The following is a 23332-nucleotide window of genomic DNA, read 5'->3' as shown; positions in this document are numbered from 1 at the left end:
TTTCACCCGTTTCAGAGTTTATAATGGGTGTGTATGGGACGGAATGTTGGGGCTAGAGTGAGGCAGCTCAACTGCTAGAGTGAGAGGAGCAAAAAAATTAATCTTAAAATCTTTTTTAAAACTGCTGCTGTGTCCGCAGCGTTTGCTCTACAGGTATGATTTTACCCTCAAAACGTAGCCATCGCTGTCCTCTTTCATCCAATGTGTTTACTATTGTCCTAGGTGTTATGGTTCTTTCGTAAATGTCACCAATGCACAGCCTCCTCCCTCCAACTCTTCCATAGACTCTAATGTTAAAACGGCTCAGAAGGTTGGTTTGAAAATCAGAAGAGCATGGTGTTTTTACACTGTCACCACGTCCATATAATAAACTCCACAGGCATGAAAACTGAGAATTAGGTAGACTAGACATTGCTGCCGCTCACGGTGAAAGAATTTCGTCAATACGACCTATACTTTTCATTTGGGAACGATTTGTTTCGGCCTGACTTTTCTGTTCATTTTAAGCAGCAAAAGTGAGGTGCATGTCTGTGTCGTGTGTATGGAGCCATTGGGTGCGGTCACTATAGCAACCAGGCTCACACCTGCCTGCTTAACGAGCTCTCTCTCTCACTCTGCCAAGATTCATCTTAAACACTTCTCTTTCAACTGCTGCTGTGTCCACAGTGTTAAAGCCATCATTTTACCCTCAAAACGTCGCCATCGTTGTTCTCTTTCCAACATCTTGTCTTTCAAAGCTCAGAGATGTAAACTTTTTAAACTGTGTGGATCCAAGTGGAGGGATCACATTTGAGTCATTCAGTGATTCAAAGAATATGACCTTTTAATATTCTTTCAGATGTTTTCTGACTCTAAATGTTCTTTTCTCATTTCTTAGGTTTTTCTAATTTACAATTAAAACATTTTCAGCTTTTTTCCAACTTCTTCTTCTGTGTAACCTTCAGCTTTTAGCAGTTCAGGACTTTTGTTTTCAGGTTAAATTCGTTTGTTTTTTTTTTTTTGTTTTTTTATCTCATTCAATATTTTTAACTCAAAATTCAGCAATTAATTCATTTCAGTGCATACATTCAGATTCAAGCATTCACACTGCAGTTTCTTCAGAAAATGCACTTTCTAGTTAATGTTTGTGTTGCTGCAATTCAGAAAATGCAGGAAATGCCTTTTGAAGCTAAATTGGCAAGTGAAACTGATTTCTTTTTTTGTACTCCCCATCTTCACAAATCAACTTTGATGAGATGAAGGTGAGTAAAGCATCTGAGTGAAGCTAGCATTTGTTTTTGTTTTTTTGTGATGGCACTGTATGCGATGTTATTGCAAAGGATTCTGATAAAACTGGCACTTGACCTCCCCATCTCAGTGCTTCTATTTCAACATGAGTCTTGAATTTTCAGTCATTGATAGAAAAAAATTAAAAGAATAATTGTTTTTTTGTCCTCATCTTCAAATGTACATCTTCCCTTGATTTAACAGAAGTGGGACATGGTGCTACTGTATCTATAAGCTTTTTGACGATTGCTAATAAACAACAAAACTAGCAAAATACATTAAAAACTGTTGGTTTGTACATTAAAGGGAGTTAAGAGTAGAGTTGCTACGCCTTCACATTGACGTGTCCCCTTGGAAACACCAGGAGCTGGAGGATGTGATTGAAGAAAGGGATGTGTAGGTGTCTGAAAGTGGATGGATGAATGGATGGACATTGCAAACTAGCACATGTTAAACTGGTAAAAGAGAAATGTGCAAACAAAGACCTACTGAAAGAATAATAAAATTGTGTGTGAAGTTCTTGGAAACAAATGAAAATGAGGTCTGTAATGGGGCAAATTAAGGGACATTTTTTATGATAAAGGGACCCATTAAACACCATTTGGTAATAATAATAATAATAACCCCAACCACTTTTTTCCGCTTATTTAATTCAGTGAAGGTGGAGCCTATTCAAGCTGCTATGGTGGAAAAGAGGCGGGGTACTCTCTGGACAGGTTGCCAGTCTGTCAAAGGGCTAACAGGGCGAGACGGATAACCATTCACTCTCACATTCACACCTACAACAAGTTTAAAATAACCATTTAACCTCACGCCACTAACCACATGTCCACTGTGCCACCATGTCTGATAATAATAATAATTTATTACTAGTTTTCAGTTTTAGTGTTTGTGTACCATCCCAATCACTACCTCTGAGATCTTGCCAATAGCTCCATTTGTGCTAATTTTTTAACTTGTCCATTTTAAATCCAGAGCCACCTTCAAGGTCATTTAGTGATGAAGTTGTGTACTGATATGTCAGCATCAGCTGTGTTATTATGTACAATGTGTCCACTGTACATAATAAGTCTGGATCAAATGCTTGCAGCAGTATATCCTTGAGACATTTATGTTTCCCCAATACTTTCAAATTTGTATTTCCCGAGCATGTTTGAATATTTGTCATTTTCTGACAAGAGGGAATTCTAATAAATAGCACATATGATTATATGTGCACCAACATGCCCTTCAATACATTTCTTTCTTTGAATATTATTTTGTGATAAAATCATTGAAGGGATTTCTCTTCATTGTTTTTTCATGAGGTTAAAATCCAAAAATATTACATCATACTATCCATAGGATAGGTCGTAATAGCTTTAACCAACATTTTCGTAAGTCAAGCTTTGCTGTGAATATTTTTATCTGTAAGCTTGTCTGTGTGTTCTGCTATAAAATATCAGGCCGTCTGTCAGAAAGATTTTACAGTTCATAGTCCGCTCTTTGGTCGTGGTACGGCAGCACTCGGTGATTTTTTATCATCAAACAGATTGAAATATGGGCAGCTGAGAGTAAGAATAACTTACTACAACTGGAGAGTTTGTGGCTGTGCATGGTGTATTTCTAAAGTCAGAAAGCACGTTTATTTATCAAGACTGGTGGAATGCAGTATTTTTCACCATTTCAAAATAACTGCAGCTGTTTGACAAGTCCATCAACAATAACTATCATCACCTACATTTAAACAAATCTGTAGGGGAGCAAAAGCATCCTTGAACTTTCCCTTAGGTGACAAGCCCCACTTACAATCCATGAAACCCTAGTTAAAAGATTTCGACTTGATGCTGTGGTCATCACATAGTATTTCTCACACTGTGCAATCAAATATTGGCTCATGCAAATAAACCTTTTTTCACATCAATGGTTGTATTTATGAGCTTTTTATTAAACTTCCAAGGCCTGCAATTCAATAATTTAGCAAATTAACCAAACTCAGCAAGACTCCCATTCCCAGTGGTGACCAGTCTCAGGACTGACAGCCTTATAGTCGCATTTGCATACTACCATTGCAACAGTGAAGGAGTGGACGATTTCAGCCCATTTAGACTGGACCAGAGTTCCTGCCAAACCATCAATATGTGTTGGGGAACAAAATTCTGCCTCTGTGTTCTGTAGACATTTTACAAGACAAGCACATGAGTGATGGGTTAAACTTTCTATCAGTATTTTCCTGTGAAAACATCAGCACTCAAGCAATTGATCAGAAATCAGATCCTGTAGAGCAGTTTATCATGTGCATCCTGCTATTAAACAGACAGCAGCTTCAAAACTCCGTGCCTGTTTAGATGCTGATGAGATGTATTTGCTGTTTTGGGGCATGTTGCACTTCAGTATTGTTTCTAAATCACAGTGCGTTCCTCTCCTGCTTGGTGTTATTCCAACGTGTTGCAAAGCTAAAATTGTGCAGAAAGACATGCAATGCTTTCTGCTAACAGTTGTCAGTGCACTCGTTCATGTAAAACCTCGAGGTCCAGCTCTCTTCAAAGATCATTATTTCAACATTATTTCTTTACAGTATCATCGCAGTACAGATACTTATTCACCGGGTGATGCCGTTAAACTGCTGTTTTTAATAGTGACCCTAATAGCATGTTCTTAGGGTCCATTAAGCTTGTTGTTCAAAAACATAGAGCAGCAGCATTGCTTCATTTAATACCCATTTAGAATAAAGGAACAACCTTGATAATTAATGTTTGTGTAATCTGTATTTTGTCTCTGGTCATTCTGTGCCACTCTTCTTTTGGTTACAATTAATACTTACAGTACTTGTAGTTTTTACTGTTAGTGTTCTGCTTGCAATTGTGCCGACTCCTAACGAATCCTCACTGTGACGATGAAGCTTTTAATAACTATAGCTGCATCTTTAACGTACCAGTCCTTGCCAAGATTTAAAAAAAGAAATGGCTTCTGTGTCTTTTATATGCCTGGCAAACTTCCGTGTTGTTCTGAAGCTCTATATAGGAAAGACCACTCCTCTGAATTATGTGCAAAATTATCATTTTCTATGTCAATTTTAGTTCTTATGCTATTTTTCATCGTACTTTCATTTTTTGAGAATATCTAGGCTGAACGCGCTAATTCTAGCTAAGTCTTTTGTTGCTACTTAGTTTGACTTTTTTAATGTCTGTTTGCATTGTCTCTTTTAACCTTCAAAGTCTAAAGTGTTTGAATGCCTGTTTGAATCTATGGGAGCTTCTGACAGCATTTTACTGCCACAGAGGAAAAAAATTCCTGATGTGTGACAATGAGTGAAAAACGTGTCTCCTCTTCACCTCCATTGCAGTTATACAAACAGTGGATGGAGTCATCTGAAAAATAATTGTTTGGTACTCAGCAAAAACCTTTCGTATTAAATGTCAGACGTTTTGTAACTTGAGTGTTTTCAGTTGTTCCCCCTCCTGCAGTGTTTTATGCCACGTACCTAATGGAATAACCCTACACAGACTTACTGTTTGACTTTAATCACACTTATATAAAAAGATAATCATTTGCTCAGACAGTGTTGCAGTAATACACCAAACACCCAAAGCTTTTTAGATAAAAAGGTCACTAAATATGAAGTGCCAAAACATCGAGGTCTTTGTTGTTCTTACAGTTTCTATTTTTAACCTAAAAAGGCCACACACTGGTGTAAACCTAATACAGGTGCCCTTCAACAAATCTCCTTAATGCTTTGTCTCAACATCTCTGACCTTTACAAGTTAAACTCCATCACCTGTATTTGCAAGAGTAAAGACAACATGAGAGGGATGACTACATGTAAAGGCTATAAGGTTAAATACAATAAAAGGAAATAAAAAAGAAATAGTTTCTATATATTTCACATCTACCTGGTATATTTCCGTGTTGCCCTGAGAGTTGTGTACTGCTTCTAACAAATCCCTGTTCTTTCACTGTATGTGTTTGGAGAAGATAATGATGTGTTTACACACAGCTATTCATGCTTCACACAGACTTTTCTGTAAGAGGCATGTGTGTACATTGCATTCTTCTCCATATATCAAGATGTGCAGTTGATATTGATTATGTGTCCCTTATTGTGAGCATCAGCATGTAGCTGTTGCTGAAGATACTGATATAGCTAGCTGAAAGATTTTCCACCTCGAGGGATTTTCATAAGGTAGTGAAGAAGCAGAAGAGGACACAGAAGAACAGTTATCAGAATTCTTTAGGTTAAGCATTGTCAAGCAGATCATGCCCCAAAATATCTACACATCCCACATATAGGCATTATATATAACAGCTTTTGAATGTGTGTGCAAGCCACACATGCATACAATGTGACAGGGACATGATGCCCTACAATAGATCCCAATTTATAGATGGTCACATTGGAGTGGGCTGCTTTTCCTGGCTTAAGCAGCAAGGTTGTTGCCGCTGCTATACTCTGAATTGAGTGTGCTGAGAGAGTTTGCCAGCTCATAGGTTTGCAAGGTGCCTTCACTGTCAGCATAACAAATAATCTGGCTGGACACTGTTTGGAGTGCACAGCCACACGTTTCTTTCAGACGCTCTTTCCTTTTTACTCAACCAGGTGTGGATATTAAAAACAGAAAGAAAAGAAAAGAGATAAAAATATAAAAAGACATTCAGTTTACCAGCACTGACCTGAAATAACTTTTGATGTTCTTTAGGTCTAAAGAACAAGTTCTAGATTAGAGCAGTTTTTCTCACTTCTCTTGTGAGAAGCACTGAACTTTGGTAAGAGCTGCTGCCAGATAATGTACTTTTTACTTTACAATCACAGGCCTCTACCTGAAAAATAATGGCTCATTGTGTGAGTGGCTTTTGAGGTCATGTTAACCTGCTGCTCTTTGGAGTCACACTATATCTAACATGTTTTAAGCATTTCTAATCCATCAGCTTATATGCTTAATTACATTAATAAACAGTTTTTGCACAATATTGTAACAGCTCTAGACTGTCCTTCACTTAGTGCAGGCTTATATGACTAAAAAAATGTGTTTCATTTGTATTTAAGATAGATAGGCTGACAGGGGAGGTCATGCTGGAGCTTCTTCTAAGCAAGACAGAATACATGCTTATGAATGAGAAGGAGGCTCGTGCTGATGACCTGAGATCAACCATTCAAACCAATGGACTGAGCACAAGAGAGGTGAAGAAGAGTGTAGGCAGAATGGAGTGGGTGTAGATGAGTGTCAGGAGTGATTAATAACAGAAGGATAGCAGCAAGAGTGAAAGAGGATGTCTACAAGATGCTAGTGAGACCTGCTATGATGTTGAGGTGGCAGAGTTGAAGATGTTACGATTTTCATTGGGAGGGACTGGGATGGACAAGATTAGAAATGGGTATATCAGAGGGATTTTTCAAATTCAAATTTTATTTGTCACGTACACAGTCATACACAGTACGATATGTAGTGAAATGCTTGGACAACTGCTTGTGACCTAAAGAAAACAAAAAAGGAAAGGCTATGAATAAGATAGGAAATAAATATGAAAAATTAAAAAGGGTAAATTTAACTAGGAAGGAATAAAATATAAATTAAGGTTAAAAATGAAATAACTGTACAACACAAATTAGAATGAAGGGTAAATTTAACTGGGAAGAATAAGATAAAATATATAAATTAAAGTTGAAAATAAAATAACTGTACAACAAAATACACAATATAGAACTATATAAGAATGTATGAAGAAATCTAAATATAAATAAATATATACACAATAACAGCAGCTGTACAAGTATTAACTGGAAATGAAGAATATAGTGACCAGTGTTGTGCAAAACCAAAGTCCAGAAAGTCCAGTGTGTGTGTAAGAACCATATGTGTGGGTCAGTACTGTGTGGTGGTGTGATTGAGAGACCGTATCGCCTGCGGGAAGAAGCTCCTCCTCAGTCTCTCTGTGTTGGTCTTCAGGGAGCGGAATCGCTTTCCTGACCTCAGCAGAGAGAACAGTCTGTTGTTGGGATGGCTGAGGTCCTTCACGATCTTCCTGGCCTTGGTCCAGCACCGCCTGCTGTAGATTGAGTGCAGGTCAGGGAGCTCGGAGCGGATGGTGCGCTCAGCTGACCGCACAACCCTCTGTAGAGCTCGTCTGTCCTGCATGGTGCTGTTCCCGAACCAGGTTAAGATGTTTCCCGCCAGGATGCTCTCTATGGTGCACGAGTAAAAGTTCCTGAGCACCTTGGAGGGCAGTTGGAAGTCTCTCAAGCGTCTGAGGTGGTAGAGACGCTGTCGGGCCTTTTTCACCACGGTGTTGATGTGACAGGACCATGACAGGTCCTGCGTGATGTGAACTCCGAGGTATTTGAAGCTGTCCACTCTCTCCACTGGGCACTCGTTGATGATGGGGGTCTGGTAGTTCCTCTCCTGCTTAGTGCTGAAGTCCACTATCAGCTCCTTTGTCTTACTGACGTTTAGAAGGAGGTCGTTCCTCTGGATGGTAGATATACTGGGCAATGGAGGTAGAAGATGGATCTGCCAGAAAGTAGAGGAAAACAAAGACCACAGAGAAGATTCAAGGATGCAGTAAAGAAGTCCAGAGGGTTGCTGTGACAGAGGAGGATGGTAGGAATAGGGTGGGATGGAGGCAGATGAATGCACACACAATGCAGAGCCCTAATGGGGCAGCCGGAAGGAGAAGAAAAGAAGAAAAAGTTTAAATTATTTATCATTGATCAATAATGATTGTCTAGATTTTCTTGAAGTTTCATACCCACGGTGTTCCGGGGAAGAATCCTATAAAGTTGGACAATCACCTGAATGAACACTGCCATCATCATCAAATTAGTATTGTTGTAATGTAGTGGATTAAAAATACAACCACAGTAAACTGAGATGGCAAACATTATACCCACTTAACAACAGCATGTTGACGTTTTCATTGTGAGGCTGATGTTTGTGTTTAGATTAAAGCACAGCTGTACTGTGTACCACATCTGTCTTCATGATATCGTCTACAGGCTTCAAATGCATCAACCTTTCAGCAGAGATGTTTGCACACTTGCATCGGGGAGACGGCAGCACCTTTCTTCAGCTCACTGTCACATGTTTATGTTTTTCACTTGTTATGTTTTGGCATAACAAGAATGTGGCTAGGAAGAAAATCCTGAATTAACAAGTCTAAGTTTGATGCACAAGTTCTGTAAGAAAGTTACAAACAAAAAGAAAGTGTTTTTCACAAATATAAATATAACATTTTCAGTCATTTTTAAAATGATGTTCTGCATCACAAACCTTTACTTAATAAAATAATAATTAGATTTAATTTCTTTTCACGTGGTTTCATCTTTCACGTTAAGATCCCTTTTTTCTGAGCGTTGCCCAGCCTTGAAATAACACATTTCACACAAACACAGTTAACCGTTATTTCTGAAATGCTGCCTCCATCATCTCCCGAGCAACCTGGAAAACTGACCATAGATGTGTCACATATGATCCTGAAATGAAAGAATGTGATGGTTATGTTCTTTTCAAATAAAATGCAAATTGTAAATCTGTTCCAGTCAGTTCAAGCCAGAAGAATAACTTGAGCTCATCTTTAATTCATGGGAGGACTTACAGTGCTGTGCCAGGGCAGTCTTCTTCCTGCGCGCCGCTAAAAGCAGATTCTCAGAAGGGTCAATGTTACCTTAGGGAAACAGCTGGAAGCAGGCTTCCTACTGAATGTCTTCCACAGTTCTCATACTTTCCGTCCTTCCTCCATCTCCCTGAGAAGCATCCACTGTTGACAAGTGTGAGGAGTTTTGATCCTGGGTATTATCTTTGCAGCTCAGCCAGCAAATTTGAAAGCTGCAAGGTTCTTGTACTGTTGTGAGACTCATCAGACATACATTCTCAGGAGATACAGTATTGGAGTGAAACAGAAAACTTGAATGCTGGGTGTAAATTTACTCTGATCTGGGAGGAAAACGATGACTTGCCTGCCTGTTTTTATAGTTTGGCCACAAAGTTCACTAAAATAATTTTCACAGTTAAATCAAAGAGTGGAATCTTGCTGAGGGTATTTTTACTGATGCTGATGACGGTGTTAGATTTTCAGTTCCAGCTACACTGCTGCCTCTGCTGTGCACTTTGATTCAAAATAGCTTATATGCTCTAAACTACCTGCTGGTTAATAAGCTATGGCATGGAAAGAGAAGGGATGTTATTTCTTTGATGTTTGGCCCTAGTTTGAGTTGCTAAGGAACAGCACACCTAGTATTAATGTTGAGCGTGTGAAGATGTAATGACAGGACTGATCATAAAGAGGAATTCTAGGATTTATATTAAGTTAAGAAACTGTGAGTCTTTTTAATCTTGGGTAACTGTTAACGCTTGATCACAATATGAATTCAACATATTATGATTACAAGATTTTCCTTACAGAGAAACAACTTTTTGCATTTACTTGGTTTTTTTTTTTCTGTGAAACACTTATTTTATATTATGTTGAATATAAATCGAGTGCAGTGTTTTGGCTCCTTCTTTAAAGCTTAAGCTCAGTCTTAGTTTACTCAGTTTCACCCAAAGATGCAGGTAAAAGAGCCCTTTGTTCAAAAGGACCCATCTAAAAGAAATGAACGTCACAAGCGTTTAATAGGTGAACATGTAGAATAGCAAAAAGCTCAATAAATTATGAGCAATCGTGTGAAGTAATTGAGATCTGTCTTGACCAAGCTTCTCTAAACTAAATGATTTTTGTCATAATCAAGTAGCCCCAATAAATCACAGGAATTAAGACAAATTAGAGGTACAGTGAAGATGTAATAACATAATTTTTTCTTATTGATCTGCAATTTCAAGACAGAGAGAAAAAGTGTGTGTGGGTTTTTTCCCCATTTTATCTGTTATGATGTGGGTCTTATTGAATCATCCATCCATCCATTTTCATCCGCTTTGTCCGGGGCCGGGTCGCGGGGGCAGCAGCCTAAGCAAAGAGGCCCAGACCTCCCTCTCCCCAGCCACCTCCTCCAGCTTATCCGGGGGAATACCAAGGCGTTCCCGGGCCAGCCGAGAGATATAATCTCTCCAGCGTGTCCTGGGTCTGCCCCGGGGCCTCCTCCCGGTGGGACATGCCTGGAACACCTCACCCAGGAGGCGCCCAGGGGGCATCCTTGTCAGATGCCCGAACCACCTCAGCTGGCTCCTTTCGATGTGGAGCAGCAGCTGCTCTACTCTGAGCCCCTCCCGGATGGCCGAACTTCTCACCCTATCTCTAAGGGCCAGCCACCCTTCGGACGAAGCTCATTTCTGCCACTTGTATCCACGATCTCGTTCTTTCGGTCACTACCCACAGCTCGTGGCCATAGGTGAGGGTAGGGACGTAGATCGACCGGTAAATTGAGAGCTTCGCTTTTACACTCAGCTCCCTCTTCACCACGACGGACCGGTGCAGCGTCCGCATTACTGCAGCTGCAGCCCCAATCCGTCTGTCGATCTCCGGCTCCCTTCTCCCATCACTCGCGAACAAGACCCCGAGATACTTGAACTCCTCCACTTGGGGCAGGAACTCATCCCCGACCCGGAGTGGGTATTGAATCATACCAAATGGATTTTATTTGCAATATCTAATTACTTTTTTCTTAACATCTTTTTCATTCATTTCATTTTCAGTCATTAAATGCGTTATTGTGGATACTGCAACTAATAATGCTGAGCGTCGCCCTGTAGCCAGGTGAGATATAAAGGTGCTAATTTAGTGGTGATTTGTATTCATTACAGTTGTGAAAATCGATCTCTACAATACAAATATAATACCGCTATTCAACATTGGTTGAAGTTCATAAATGAGAGAAAACTGAGCAGCACCAGGATTTTCTCATCAAACTGTGCTTCGATTGTTTCTTTAAATATTCTCCTCACTCGCTGCTTACAAAAGATTTTTGATTATTTTATTCAGACACATTCTTCTTGTTCTCTTGTGTTGAAGTGTGAAAAAAAATAAATAAATAATACATGCAGTGCCAGTATATCCAAGCTGTTCATATTTTCTTCCCTGTCTGCTTGTGCTTTGTCCCTCCGTGCATAAACCTGTAGCTCTTAAGGTAGACTCGACCTAGAAATACGAAGCTCTGAATAAATTAACTTGGGGTTAACATAAAGTCATCAACTCCCTAAATGACTTTGGCATATGCCATCTCCCCGACTCTCATAAATCCCTGCGTCATTAAAATTGCATTAATTATGAAGTATCAGTGTTTGACAATTCTTTGCATATTCTGAAATAAATTAGTGTCGCATTTGATCAAAATTAACTAAATCTTTTAACCATCAGTCACTGCCACGTCTGCTACATCTGCCGAACACTTCCACTCACTTTAAATCCAGATGACGTTTTGCTCAAAGTTGCACAAAACGAATCACTTCAGAGACATCGTTGTTATTTTGACATACGTTATGGAGATAAGGACAGATGGATTTCCATGGCTGCATTTTAACAAAAGCGTTGACTGCCCTCTGTGTTTTCTCTCTTGCTTCACCTCAGCACCCTCATCTGGCCTGGCTCAGTGTCAGCTCGGCGTTTGCTGTTTTTCCATTAAATCATCTGCCTGAAACATTTTTCATTTCCATTTATTATGCAACAGAATGCATTCAGAGGTAGACCATTAATCCATCTCGCTTAAAAAGTAAACTTTGCTTCTACTGCTCAGGTCAGACAGCTCTGCGGTACCTTACCTACATACTTAATCTTTGACTAAATTTGGATCTCGTTTTGTTTCGCTCTAAAATTACCATGGAAACACAACACCCCTCTCAACATAAGTATACTTTTTAACATGTATTAATAAAGGCTATTTGTATGTTTTTTGTTTGCCCTGTGATGCACCTTTTTTTTCTAGTGTGCAGGTGTAAGCATGTCGGATGACTCGATGTCTTGAAGGTTATACACGGCCCATTTGACTAATGGCCCGACTCTGTACATGCTCATGCTAATCACTTCTCTGATTGATTGTGGTGCTCCAAAGCACTAATGGCATCATTAGCTGGAACTGTTGTGGCATTCTCGGCTCTGAGCTTTCAATTCCCTAACAGAGATTTTCTTTATCCTTTCTGTTGTTATTAAGATCCTAGACTAGGATGGGTTCATTTTAAATTTAATTGGCTTTATTTTTAGTAAAGGTGAAAAACGTAGATCCTTAACCCCGAGTGTTGCCACGTTCAGTCTTTGGTCATTCTGTTAGTTAAGCTGTAGCGAGTGTTACCATGGAAACCCTGGAACAAATCCTGTTGTAAGAAAAATGATCAGAAAAAAATGAAGAGAGAGACGGCAAGCAAAGCTGCAGTGAGACTTGTATCATTAGTAAGGGAATGATACATTTGCACCTGGATGCTAATTGTACGTAAACATGATGGACTTTTTTTTTCTTTTTTTGCAGGGGGTAGGTGAGGTCCGGGACCTATAGTGACACAAGTGAAACTTTGCTTTTGGTGTACTTTATGAAATCCTGCCAATCAGAAGAGAAAAAAACAGCTGGAAATTCAATTCTTGATTTAACAAGATTTTTATGTGTCAAAGCTGCAGATTCTGTCTTCCCAGCCATCTTAAATGTGCAGCAGAGTGATTTCTCTCATGATCAATCAGCTGTCTGAGCTCAAAGGACCAACATGCTAATGTTTACCAGCTGTACAAGAGCAAGCTGATAACTACCAAGTCACAGTCTGACACACTCAAGAAGCTGTGAGCATGCATGGTGAGAGTTTTTAATGTTTGCTAGTTGCCCGAAGCAAGAAAGAGAAAAGTTTTAGCTTTATTTGTTGCACATATTTGTGACTGCCTTCAGAGACTTTGCCTATTTTCATGATAGTGTTACTTTATTAATTCAGTTTGTGCTTATGGACTGTATTACCTTGAAAAAAAAACAACAAAGTAATTTCACCTGGAAAAATACGTGACATGCAAAGTTTAAGTGTTGATTTATGGGTAACTTTCAAAGTGAGTATAACTGGGGAAAAACGGACAAACCCATTGTAGAACCCAGCTAGACTTGCTGATTTCACTTGTAGTTTCGATGCAAATAATGCAAATTTAAGTACCCTCATTTTGTAAAAAGGTAGAATTAAAATAGTTTGCTTATTGCATAACAGCCAGCAGTTGGTGCTCAATAAGTGTTATGGCAGAAACAAACATTGTAAATTAGATTTCACTGACCTAAAGTTACCCCCATTACTATTTCTACCAACAGGTCTGGGCAGTGTTATATAACCGTTCACGCCCTATACAACAAAAGAGTGGAAAAGTTGTGAAAAAGTCAACTGTGTCGGTATCAGAACTGAGTACAGTATACCAGAGTATCTCAGTCTTTCAGAAGTAAAGATAAGAATTGGTTCTTCTTTTTTAAGCTTGTGTAGGAAAATATTTCCATCATAAACTTGATAATCTCTAGATACTATCATATTGTAGTAACCGATAGTAACAGTTCCAGACAATTATCTATAAGGGAAAACTCCAGTGCTGAATGAGCATGATCTACTAGCTAATACCTCTAAGAACTCCTTAAAAAATGCATAAAATTAAATAAATAAATCACAATTCTTAAATGGCTCACAGCAATGTTTCAGTAACACTTCTGAAAATGTGTGTTTATGTTCAGTGAGCAAAGATTGTTCACAAATGCAAGTCAGAACTCTACCAGCACCCAAACAAGAGCCAGTAATGCTGCCATTGCCATCTGGATACACAAAATCTGAAAGTCTGTTTGAAAATCAAGAGTACCATATCATGCAAATTAAAGAGAAGAGGCATCATGTAGCTTTGTGGACAGGCTTGAGTAACATGATGTCACATAATTGTCTTTAAGAAAGGCCTTGCTTATTTCTGCAAGACAATGTCAAACCACTAGAGTGCTTTGAGTACTCCGGGAGAGTAGAAAAGCGCTATATAAGAATCAGTCCATTTACCACTGCTAACCAATTTATTTTAATGCATTATAAAAACAAACTGTACAAAATTCAGTTGAATATAGAATTTCAATGACTTGCACATTATGTCTTTTTGCATTTAATTCAATTTCCAGCAATGCTCCAACAATTATGGAAACAGGAATGCTTTTAGTGTTAAGTTTATCCCAGGGTAAGACATCAATTGTTTTCTGTTGATTCTTTGGTGTGCAGACTGAATCATGGCCGGGGTTATCAAAGTGTGTGGATGGCCGCAGGGAGCCATAAAGGTTAGGAGTGTGTTTGCAGAGTGGAGCTGGGATGCTGCCAACCTGTCAGACAGTGTTTAGCTAGTGTCAGTTGGGGAAAATTCTAAGTGTAACTGAAGCTGATTGTGTAATCATAAGATAAGATAAGATAAGATAACCTTTATTAGTCCCACACGTGGGAAATTTGTTTTGTCACAGCAGGAAGTGGACAGGGGGACTGGAGTCCAGCTGGATGAATGACACACCAGTTTTGGGGTTATTAAAACTGGGACATTCATTGAGATGTGTGCGCGCCCACATTTTAAGCACCGTCCCCTTTTTTGTTGTAACTACTTGCTCGTCAGATTTTAAATGTCCTTCTGCTCTGTCTAAATGTGGGCCAGGTGTGAGGATAGATCTAAAGCAGCTGCTTCCCGCTATTTTTAAATCAAAAAAGGTGGTGGTAGTTTAATAAAAAAGAGCAGCAGCATGAAAACAAACCTAATCAACCATGAAGCAGATGAAAAAAAAAGGATAGTGTTTGCCTGGCTTGCTCCCTTTGTCCTCAAACGAGAAGCTGATTTTGGAGGTAGCACAGGATCCGTTTGAATAACAACTACGAAGAGGTTCAGTGACTGTATAAAATTATGGATACTGGGGGGATAATATCTGATGTTTGTTGACAGGTCTTGGTCAGTCCCACACACCTCATCTCTGCTGGAGGCTTTAGCAACTTGAAGCTTTACCAACTTGAGGCTTCATTAACCACTATTAGCATTACAAATATGAACGCCTGACTAAGCTGCAGGTGTCAGCTTTGGTTGTTGGTAATGTAGGTGGAAGGATTTGTCAGATTCTGTCCACTTTACTCCAGCAGTCTAAGAGTACAATGTTAATGATGTGCTATAAAATTCCTGATTTATTTTAAATAAGTTGTGGTTTTGAAAATGAGCAACAAAATCAGTCAGACAAATTGATGTGTTATATAAGATATATGGAACATCATAATCTACTCCCTAATGATGCGGAGAATCAATTAAAAACATTTAGCAGTGGCAGCAGATGTGGCATAAGTATATTGAACGAGCAGGTGAAACCTAACATCAGTGGTCTCTTTTTATTGAGCTGTGCCTCGTTATGTTTCTGTAACCACTGACAATTAATAAAAATAGAGGTGATCATGTTCAGCACAGTTTGCTTCTGTAATGTTGGGCGATCGACAGCACCGGTGTTGTGGGTTCCTCCAGGCCACCCTCGAGCCATCAGGGCTGGAGTCATTCCACTTCCACCTCTATTGATTTAGCAGAAAATGAAGTAAATCTGCTTTTCATTAGCCGGCGAGGAGCTAGTAACCCTCAGTTATTTCTCTCTAATTTTGACAAAGAAAAATATAATACGTACATTTAATAAAATAAACGAGTTCAAAATTCAGATTAAATAATAGCTGTGCTCAGTTTTTATTCTTAGGTTTCTAAATGTGTTCTTAATATTCTTTTTGCACTACAATTGTGTGTTTTTATTATCAATCCCACAGATATCATTAGGGCTTCATGCAATTTAACATTATTTAATCTCAACTTAACACCTACTGTGCAAGTTGAGCTGCTTTTAGACAGTTGCTGAAGTCATTCGCAGTATAGAAAGCTAGTTTTAAAATAAATCTTTCTGACTATGTGCAACAGAGCTCCTGTGGTTTTTTCTTAACACAAAAAACGATGCTTCTTTTTCAGCCTGCAGGCTAAATTACAGCATCTCCATCACTGCTAACTGTTTTCTTGCTGAGACTGTTTTTTTGGTGGCTTTCTTTGAGTGATGTCACCTCCTGCTCCGACAGAGCAGACAGCTGCGCCGTTTACAGGTAGGATGATCACCATGAGCCCTATTATTCTCTATGTGACTCAGACTTTTCAATCAAAATGAGTATGCAGGTGAGTGCAAAGGGCAACTTCTGTAATAGTCGGTCTTGAGTAGAACCAGTTTTTTCTGAATTTGGCACAGCAGACTGATTGCTTATGTTCAATTAAGCAACATGCTGATTTGTGTTTTACTTCAAAAATATACCAGTTATTTATCTCATTCTGTTCACTGAAAAAAGTAAACATTACTTTTAGCTACAAAATTATAGTCCTGTATATGTGACTTGTATATATGTCTGAACACCCCTATGCATTTATAGTCCTCTTCACTAAGACTGAATTTCGTAGCTGAAAGTGGCAGTGATCAATATTCATGTTAACTGATTACTGAAGGTGTTGCTACTGGTAACAAATCCACAGATAACTGCCACTTATCTCACGTCCTTTCAGCTCTACAGTCTCCTTTGTTTGTCTCGGTTTACTGTTTTTAAGCGTCTCACCAGCATTTGTCTTTTGAGCCGCTGCACATGGAGGCAGTTTGTACAGAGTGACATACTTTATCTAAACAAACAAAGTAAAGAAAACCGAGACATATCAGATTTATTTAGCTTAATCCTCAGAATTTTATAGAGCAAAAGAAATGTTGCTTAAAAATACACTGATAAGATTTTGACTACTAATGAGGTCAGTCTTTTTGATTAACAGAAAAAGAGTGACTGCTTGGATAAAAATGGTGTGAACACTGTGTAGGTTTTACAGAAAATGCATTTTAGTGGGTGATTCTAAATGTAAGAATAAGTCACTGAAAAACTTCTGGAAAGTGTCTCCAAGGTCTATAACAGAGAAATGTTTAGTAAAGGTTTAGTCTGGCTTATTTTTACACACAAAAAATATCTAGAGCAGGTGTTGCTATAAACCAAAGAGACTGCCTTCTACAGGAGAAGAATGCCGGAGGACAGTTCTGCCTGCATCAGCTACATCAAAGACACTTTTTGTGTTAATGCAAGGCAGCAGCTGTTTTAAGGTTAAATCAATTAAGCTAAATTGATGAGCACAGCAGCATTCACTACCTTTGTTTGAGTATATGAATTCTTTGATGGGGAACTTGCTGAGGATTTCACTGGAGCCAGTTTTCTGGCCTCAAATGAGCGCCACACCTCAACATGTTGTTATCCCTGACACAGACTCGAAGATGATAGACAAGACCAAGCCAAACCTCTGTCACATCACAAAGGAAGCTATCTCTAGATGGTTCTATGAACCCTGACAACAACTATTAGATGGAATAATGATTAAATGAGCTACTATCATGAGACATCAGTCTTTAAGTTTTAATCAGTAGCTACCCAGGGACTTATCTTTGTATTAAAAAAATAAAAGCTTTAGGTCCAGCTGGAAGATGGAAAGTGAAGCTGCCCGCTAAGCTTTTTTTCTCTTGATGACAAGTGTTGCTGCCGTTAGTTTGGAAAAGTCTAACAGCTCAGAAAAAGCCACTGATTGCTTCGCCTGCCACCGCTAACATTTTAAATTAAGCTGGGGTTTTGATTAATGGCATCCCAGCGCATGTATACTGTTTTTCTTTGCCTCCTGTGTCCTGCTTGCCCTTGACACAGCCTCAGCTGTGCATTCACCAACAAGGCCAGCGTGGAGCTTGCCCTCTTGTGAATCAACTACAACCTCGCAGAGTTCCTGTTTAACTATTAAGTGTTTAATGCAGGCTTCTGAAACATTCTAGGCCTCATTAACATGAATCTATGAATGTTTAATTGTGGTTTGTATTTACAAGCTGCTCTCGCTGCCAGTTTGCCACTATGTGGCCTTTGATCTTGTGACGGTGCATTTGACTAAAACATACCGGATTATTTTATAGGAGTCACATGCCACGATGCTGCAGCTATACAATGCGGTCTAATTGTATCTGATGTTTGGGCTGGCTGTGTCCCTAATTAATCTGTGATTTCCCTTATGTTTTAGAATTGCAAATTGGATATATTGAGCCTTTGAGCTGTTCGTTACACTGGCTGCATAGCTGGACTGAGAAACCCTCTTTATGGCTCCAAGCTAATTATTCAGCCTGTGGATCCAAGCTCTGGAAGGCTGCCTCTGCCTCTAGCTGTAGGCAGTGAATGTGTGCGTGCTTATGCATTCCACCATAGCATACAGTAGGCGTTAGAAGAAATATCTATACATGCACGCATTTGACATTCCAGATTTCACATTGTGTTCCTGTTCTTTGTATTTTTGCTGGTTATGCATTATACATGGACCTGTTTTAACGTTTTCACAGTGCACGTTTTGCTGTTTGGGAACGATGCGCTTCATTATGTGTGCAAATGCGAGCACATGCCAGTTTGGATTTCTGTGCTAATTTCTCTTGACAGCTTGAAATGTTTCTTTAAACTTATGTGTGGGCTCTATAGTTCAAAGTTAAAAAATGTCTTATCATTACGCATTCAAAGATGAGATCACAAGAAGTTGTCAAGCAGCGTTCGAGAACTTTCAGCTGAACGGCAACAAGCAACACGGTTCCAGTCAAAATCATGTCAAACCCACACGCGGAGTTCGATATTCACCCCGTGATGTTAAGAAACCGTTTTATATTAATTAGTTTGGTCTCTGGCATTTATTATATACTACTACAAAAATGATCTAAGATCCTGATAATTATTCAGAGCCACCACACATTGCAGGTTCTGACAAATTATACAGACGGGTTTAAATTCTGAGCTTTATTTTACATTTTTCTGTAGAAACAGAGAGCAGCTTAGGGGAGTTTAATGAAGCAATCTAAAAAATTAAAATGAAGTGGAAAAATAGCCTTCATCACACAGGGAGAAAATGGTCTCCTCTATAATTGGCACAAGAACATTACTGAATGTTAATGAGTGAAACCTTGAATTTTACAAAACCATGCATTGCAGGACTCGGTGAACAAGAGCCCTTACAGCGAGTTGGCTCTGAAGCTGTCTGTTTACTTGTATTGACGAAGGCTATTTAACTTGACTGTCCTAAACGGAGAGTGCTTGTTGGCGCAAGTGATATTTGCAGACCAGGAATGCAATAATCCTTCACCATTAAAAAAGGAAAAAAAATGGTACAAAAGGTGGGTTTGCATCCGAAACGAGGTAATAAGATAACATTTTGTTGTGTGGAAGGTTGTTCTGCTCAGAGCCACAAAGGTCACGCTCAAAGACTGAACTATGCCTCTTTTATGAAAAATAAAATGAGCTTTCTCAGAGAATTGAATATGCAGCCTCGCTTGGTATGTATTAAGGTCGTTGTCTTTATAGAACTACAGAGGCCACCAGCGCTACTTACAAAGAACCAAATAAATTAAAAATGAAAAATATGTGTAAAAAATGAATGATTTACAAAGTTTTTTCAATTCATAGCACTAAACATACCATTGCCAGAGTGTTTATTTGGGTCATATCAATTTTGCTATTGAGATATTAAAAAAAATAACAAAAAAATCAGTGGTTGTTCCTTAACCTGAGTTTAGATCTCAGGTTATGGAACAAGGACAAATGTACGTGAAATAGAGCAGCTTGGAATTAATCAAAAGAAAAATGTGTATATATAATTTTCTTTTCGCTTATTATTTTGCTAGACTAAAATGTCTAAGGTTTAGTTGACCATTTCAAGTCAAAGTTAAGAGAAAAATCCAGTGAATCTCAATGAGCAGGTCCTTAGCTGAGGGGAGACGGTCCCTTTACTAGACAAAGTGCTAAAAGACCAAAGCTAAAGTCGGCAAAGAGTGCATAACCCATTTTATTCCAATCCAGTTTTTCCAAACAAATTTAAAATCTCTATTGCCGGAATAAAAAGAATGAGATAAAAAAAAATTAACCCAGAGAACAAGAGATTCTACGCGTGGCTTTTGTGCACTGCATGCACACAGCAGCCTCTCATCGCTCTGAGGCTGTGTGGCTCAGCAGCAGCAGCAGACAAACAGAGGGGGGCGAAGGACAGCGCAAGTTAGCACAGAGAGAGACAGGCGCTCTCATCAGTGACGGGCTCACCGGCTGCGTGGACAGAGCTGTGGCGCAGGAGGAGGAGAAGAAGAGCAATGGGGGGACAAGCTGCCTGAAAAGCAGAGCAAAACAGAGAAGCAAAAGCGTGAGAGACATCGAGAGAGAGAGGGGGAGAAAAAAGAGAGATCACAGAGAGGAGTGAAGTCATTCAGACCAGGGAGAGGGAGCGAGCTGGATGAAGCTGACAAGGACACAGAGAGAGGAAAGCGCACACAGAAGCCTTTCCTGATGGAAGAAAAGCAAGGGAGTGCTCGGACAAAGTGAAAAAGAAGAAGAGGAGGAGGTGGGGGGTGCCCGACAGGAGGTCGAGCTTACGGGGCTTGACTGACATAAAAGACAAGAGGAGGAGGAGCATGAGGGCAAGTTGATGGATTTGATTTGGAGAGAGTATTTTTAGAAGGAGGAGCGGAGACATGAGGGGAATATTGAGATTAGAGATCCTGTCTGTGAGTGGGGGAGAAAAAACTAGGGGGGAAGAAGAAAGAATAACAGGAGACAGATAAGGGGGAGAGATGTTGAGATGTGAGTGTGACAGAACAGATTATCTCTGGTCTGGTTTCCCGCAGGAAACCGCTGTGAGTGTTTGTCCGTGTACGTGCATGAGTGCCTCCTTCTCCATGTGAAAGTGTGTTGTGGTACGTCTCTAACTGTGGCCGCGCTGCTGAGAAGCAGGTCCGCTGCAAGATGAAGCTGTCCCGTGTTTACCTGCAGGACCTAATAACGCCGGTTAAAACAGAGTTCAGGGACAGACGAGGAGCGGATCAGTGACATCAGAAAGAACTAAAGGCACCAAAAGTGAGACCAGAAAATGAGGATCGTAGACTTTTGCGAATTCAATTAAACCACATACTTAATAGTGACAAGGAAGTGATTGCTGCCTCTGGCTGATGAATGCTTCTGCAAAGCTGTGAAGCTCAAAAACACATACTTAACCCAAAAGAAGACAAAGCACAGCGCTGGAACACGGCTCTTCTTGCGGACTGCACCACACCAACCAATTCTGTCCTCTGTCATCTCATTATTTTAATTACCTTCCCTTCTTTCATTTGTTTTTTGTCCTCTGTACTTAGCCCGTGGTATTTTGTATTCTGTCCTCTTCTCTCCCTCTCTCCTCCCCTCCCTCTTCCTCTTGCCTTCGCTCTCTCTGTCTCATCCTCTCTTGTTCACTGTCACCCTAACTGCCGTGGATGCTGGAGTCATTCATGTAGAAGACACCTTGCTTGGAGCACATTTGCCTAGCTGATTTTTTTTTCTGTCCCTGCTGAGCTGGATGATTGGAGCACTCTCACATGGAGAGACCAAGAGAAATGACCAACAAGTAGCTGCTGCTCAGTTCAACAGAGCTCCTGCACCAATAAGAAAAGGCAGCTTCAAAACACACAGCTTTCGTAAGGTCACTTTTTGTGTGTGTGTGCATGCAGTGTCAATGCACTTCAAAGTCTATAGGTCTGTAGTGTTTTTTAGGGCCAACGCATATCCATGTGTGGATTACAGTAGTGGATTTATCCTGGAGCTACATGTGGGCCCCAGCCCTTGAGGCCTGGCTGGGAAATGAAGCCTTTCCCGCAGCTTTAGGAGCACTGTGGACAGCGATGGCCTTGGAAGGGCGCTGTCTCCGGAGGGGATCCCCGGCCATGATCAGAAAAGGCCGTCAGCGGCTTCATCCGAAGCCAACTCTGGCCCAGGTCACTTCCACTCTGCTGTCAAGGACACGCCTACACGGTTTGCGGCATATTTGCGTCCCTGGTGGCTCTGTGGGCCGCAGGGCCTTCTGGCTTCTGGCACTCTGCACCTCTGTAGGGTTGCTTTTATCCTGGTCCTCCAACCGCTTACTCCACTGGCTTTCCTTTCCCACATACACGCGAGTCCACACTGAATGGGCCAAAGAACTGGCTTTCCCTACAGTCACTATCTGTAACAATAACCCTATCCGCCTCTACAAACTCACCAAGAGTGACCTGTACTTTGCTGGCCACTGGCTGGGCCTGCTGCTTGCTAACCGGACAGTGAGACCCATGGTTTTGGACTTGCTTCAGGAGGACCGTCGCACCTGGTTCAAGAAACTGTCAGACTTCAGGCTCTTTCTCCCACCCAGAAACTTTGAAGGGACCAACCTGGAGTTTATGGACAGACTGAGCCACCAACTGGATGACATGCTTCTGTCCTGCAAATATAGAGGAGAGCCATGTGGAGCTCATAACTTCTCTTCTGTAAGTCGGCTTCTTGTGTTTTTCTTTCTGAAAGCAGTAAACTGCAGTATAAAAGTTAAAATAATATTTGCATCATGCTGAAGCAACTCGTCTTTTGCGGTAGTCAGCCTGAATACACAAGACTGTAAAATCTGTTTTACGCATAACTGGCTGTTAAAACTTTGTTGGTCATCATAGAAATGTTTGAACATCATTTTCTGCATTTATTAAATCACCACCAGACCTCTTGGCCAAGAAAATAACCAAGGGATATGAGTTTATGCATTTTCAGAAGATTTGTTTCGGAAGTTGCATGACAGTAGCCATTATCATACATTAACACAGATGAAATGGGCTAATTATCGGCTCGTGGGCAAGAATGGCTATTAAACGACCCCTACATATCAAAAATGTTCTTTAACAGTACTGCCCCAGGTTAGTTTACTGCCTCTGTGTCTGATCACTCATCTTCTTTTTCTCTGCGGATGTGAGTTTGGTGGATTTCTGTGCCCACACTCTCTCGTGGGCTCCCTTGCCATGTTTGAACCATGGCAGATGTTTTCTCTGTGGAAATGTTGAAGCTCAAGCTGTGTTTTAAACTTTTTTTCCCTTTTCTACTATGTACTCAGTGTTGGAAACAGAAGGAGAAAGGATTAAGTATCTGTATGAAATGCACACAAATCTAAACAAATCCATAGTGAGCGTAATTATAGTTGTTTTTTTCGACTGGTGACAATTAAATATATTTGGATTTTACTTTTTAGGTTTTAGTTTAGACTTTTAGTATTTATTTTTTGACATCATTAGTGGCTTTGTCTGCTTTTACTGCAATAAAAAAGGAACCAAGACAAAACATCACATACAGCACATGGT

General features: G+C 40.0%; 1 protein-coding gene across 4 annotated transcripts in view; it reads left to right on the top strand.

Moving 5' to 3' along the window:
- The window catches only part of asic2 (acid-sensing (proton-gated) ion channel 2), a 445366-nt gene that overhangs the window by 296954 nt on the left and 125080 nt on the right, over window positions 1-23332 (top strand). For 2 of the 4 annotated variants that reach the window (XM_085271938.1, XM_085271937.1), the window contains exon 1: window positions 19381-22480. The exons of the other annotated variants lie outside the window; for them this stretch is intronic. In XM_085271938.1, the coding sequence (XP_085128064.1) occupies window positions 21788-22480 (693 nt within the window). In that variant the 5' untranslated portion in view covers window positions 19381-21787. Of the gene's footprint in view, window positions 1-19380; window positions 22481-23332 lie in introns of those variants that run through there. 4 annotated transcript variants of the gene reach the window in all.

This window comes from Mchenga conophoros, linkage group LG4 (genome assembly GCF_057382185.1).
Source record: "Mchenga conophoros isolate Kocher_MC1m ecotype Shallow Benthic linkage group LG4, M_conophoros_male_GT1.1, whole genome shotgun sequence".
NCBI lineage: Eukaryota > Metazoa > Chordata > Actinopteri > Cichliformes > Cichlidae > Mchenga > Mchenga conophoros.
Note: the sequence above shows the minus strand (reverse complement) of the source record. Positions and strands in the feature narration are given on the sequence as shown.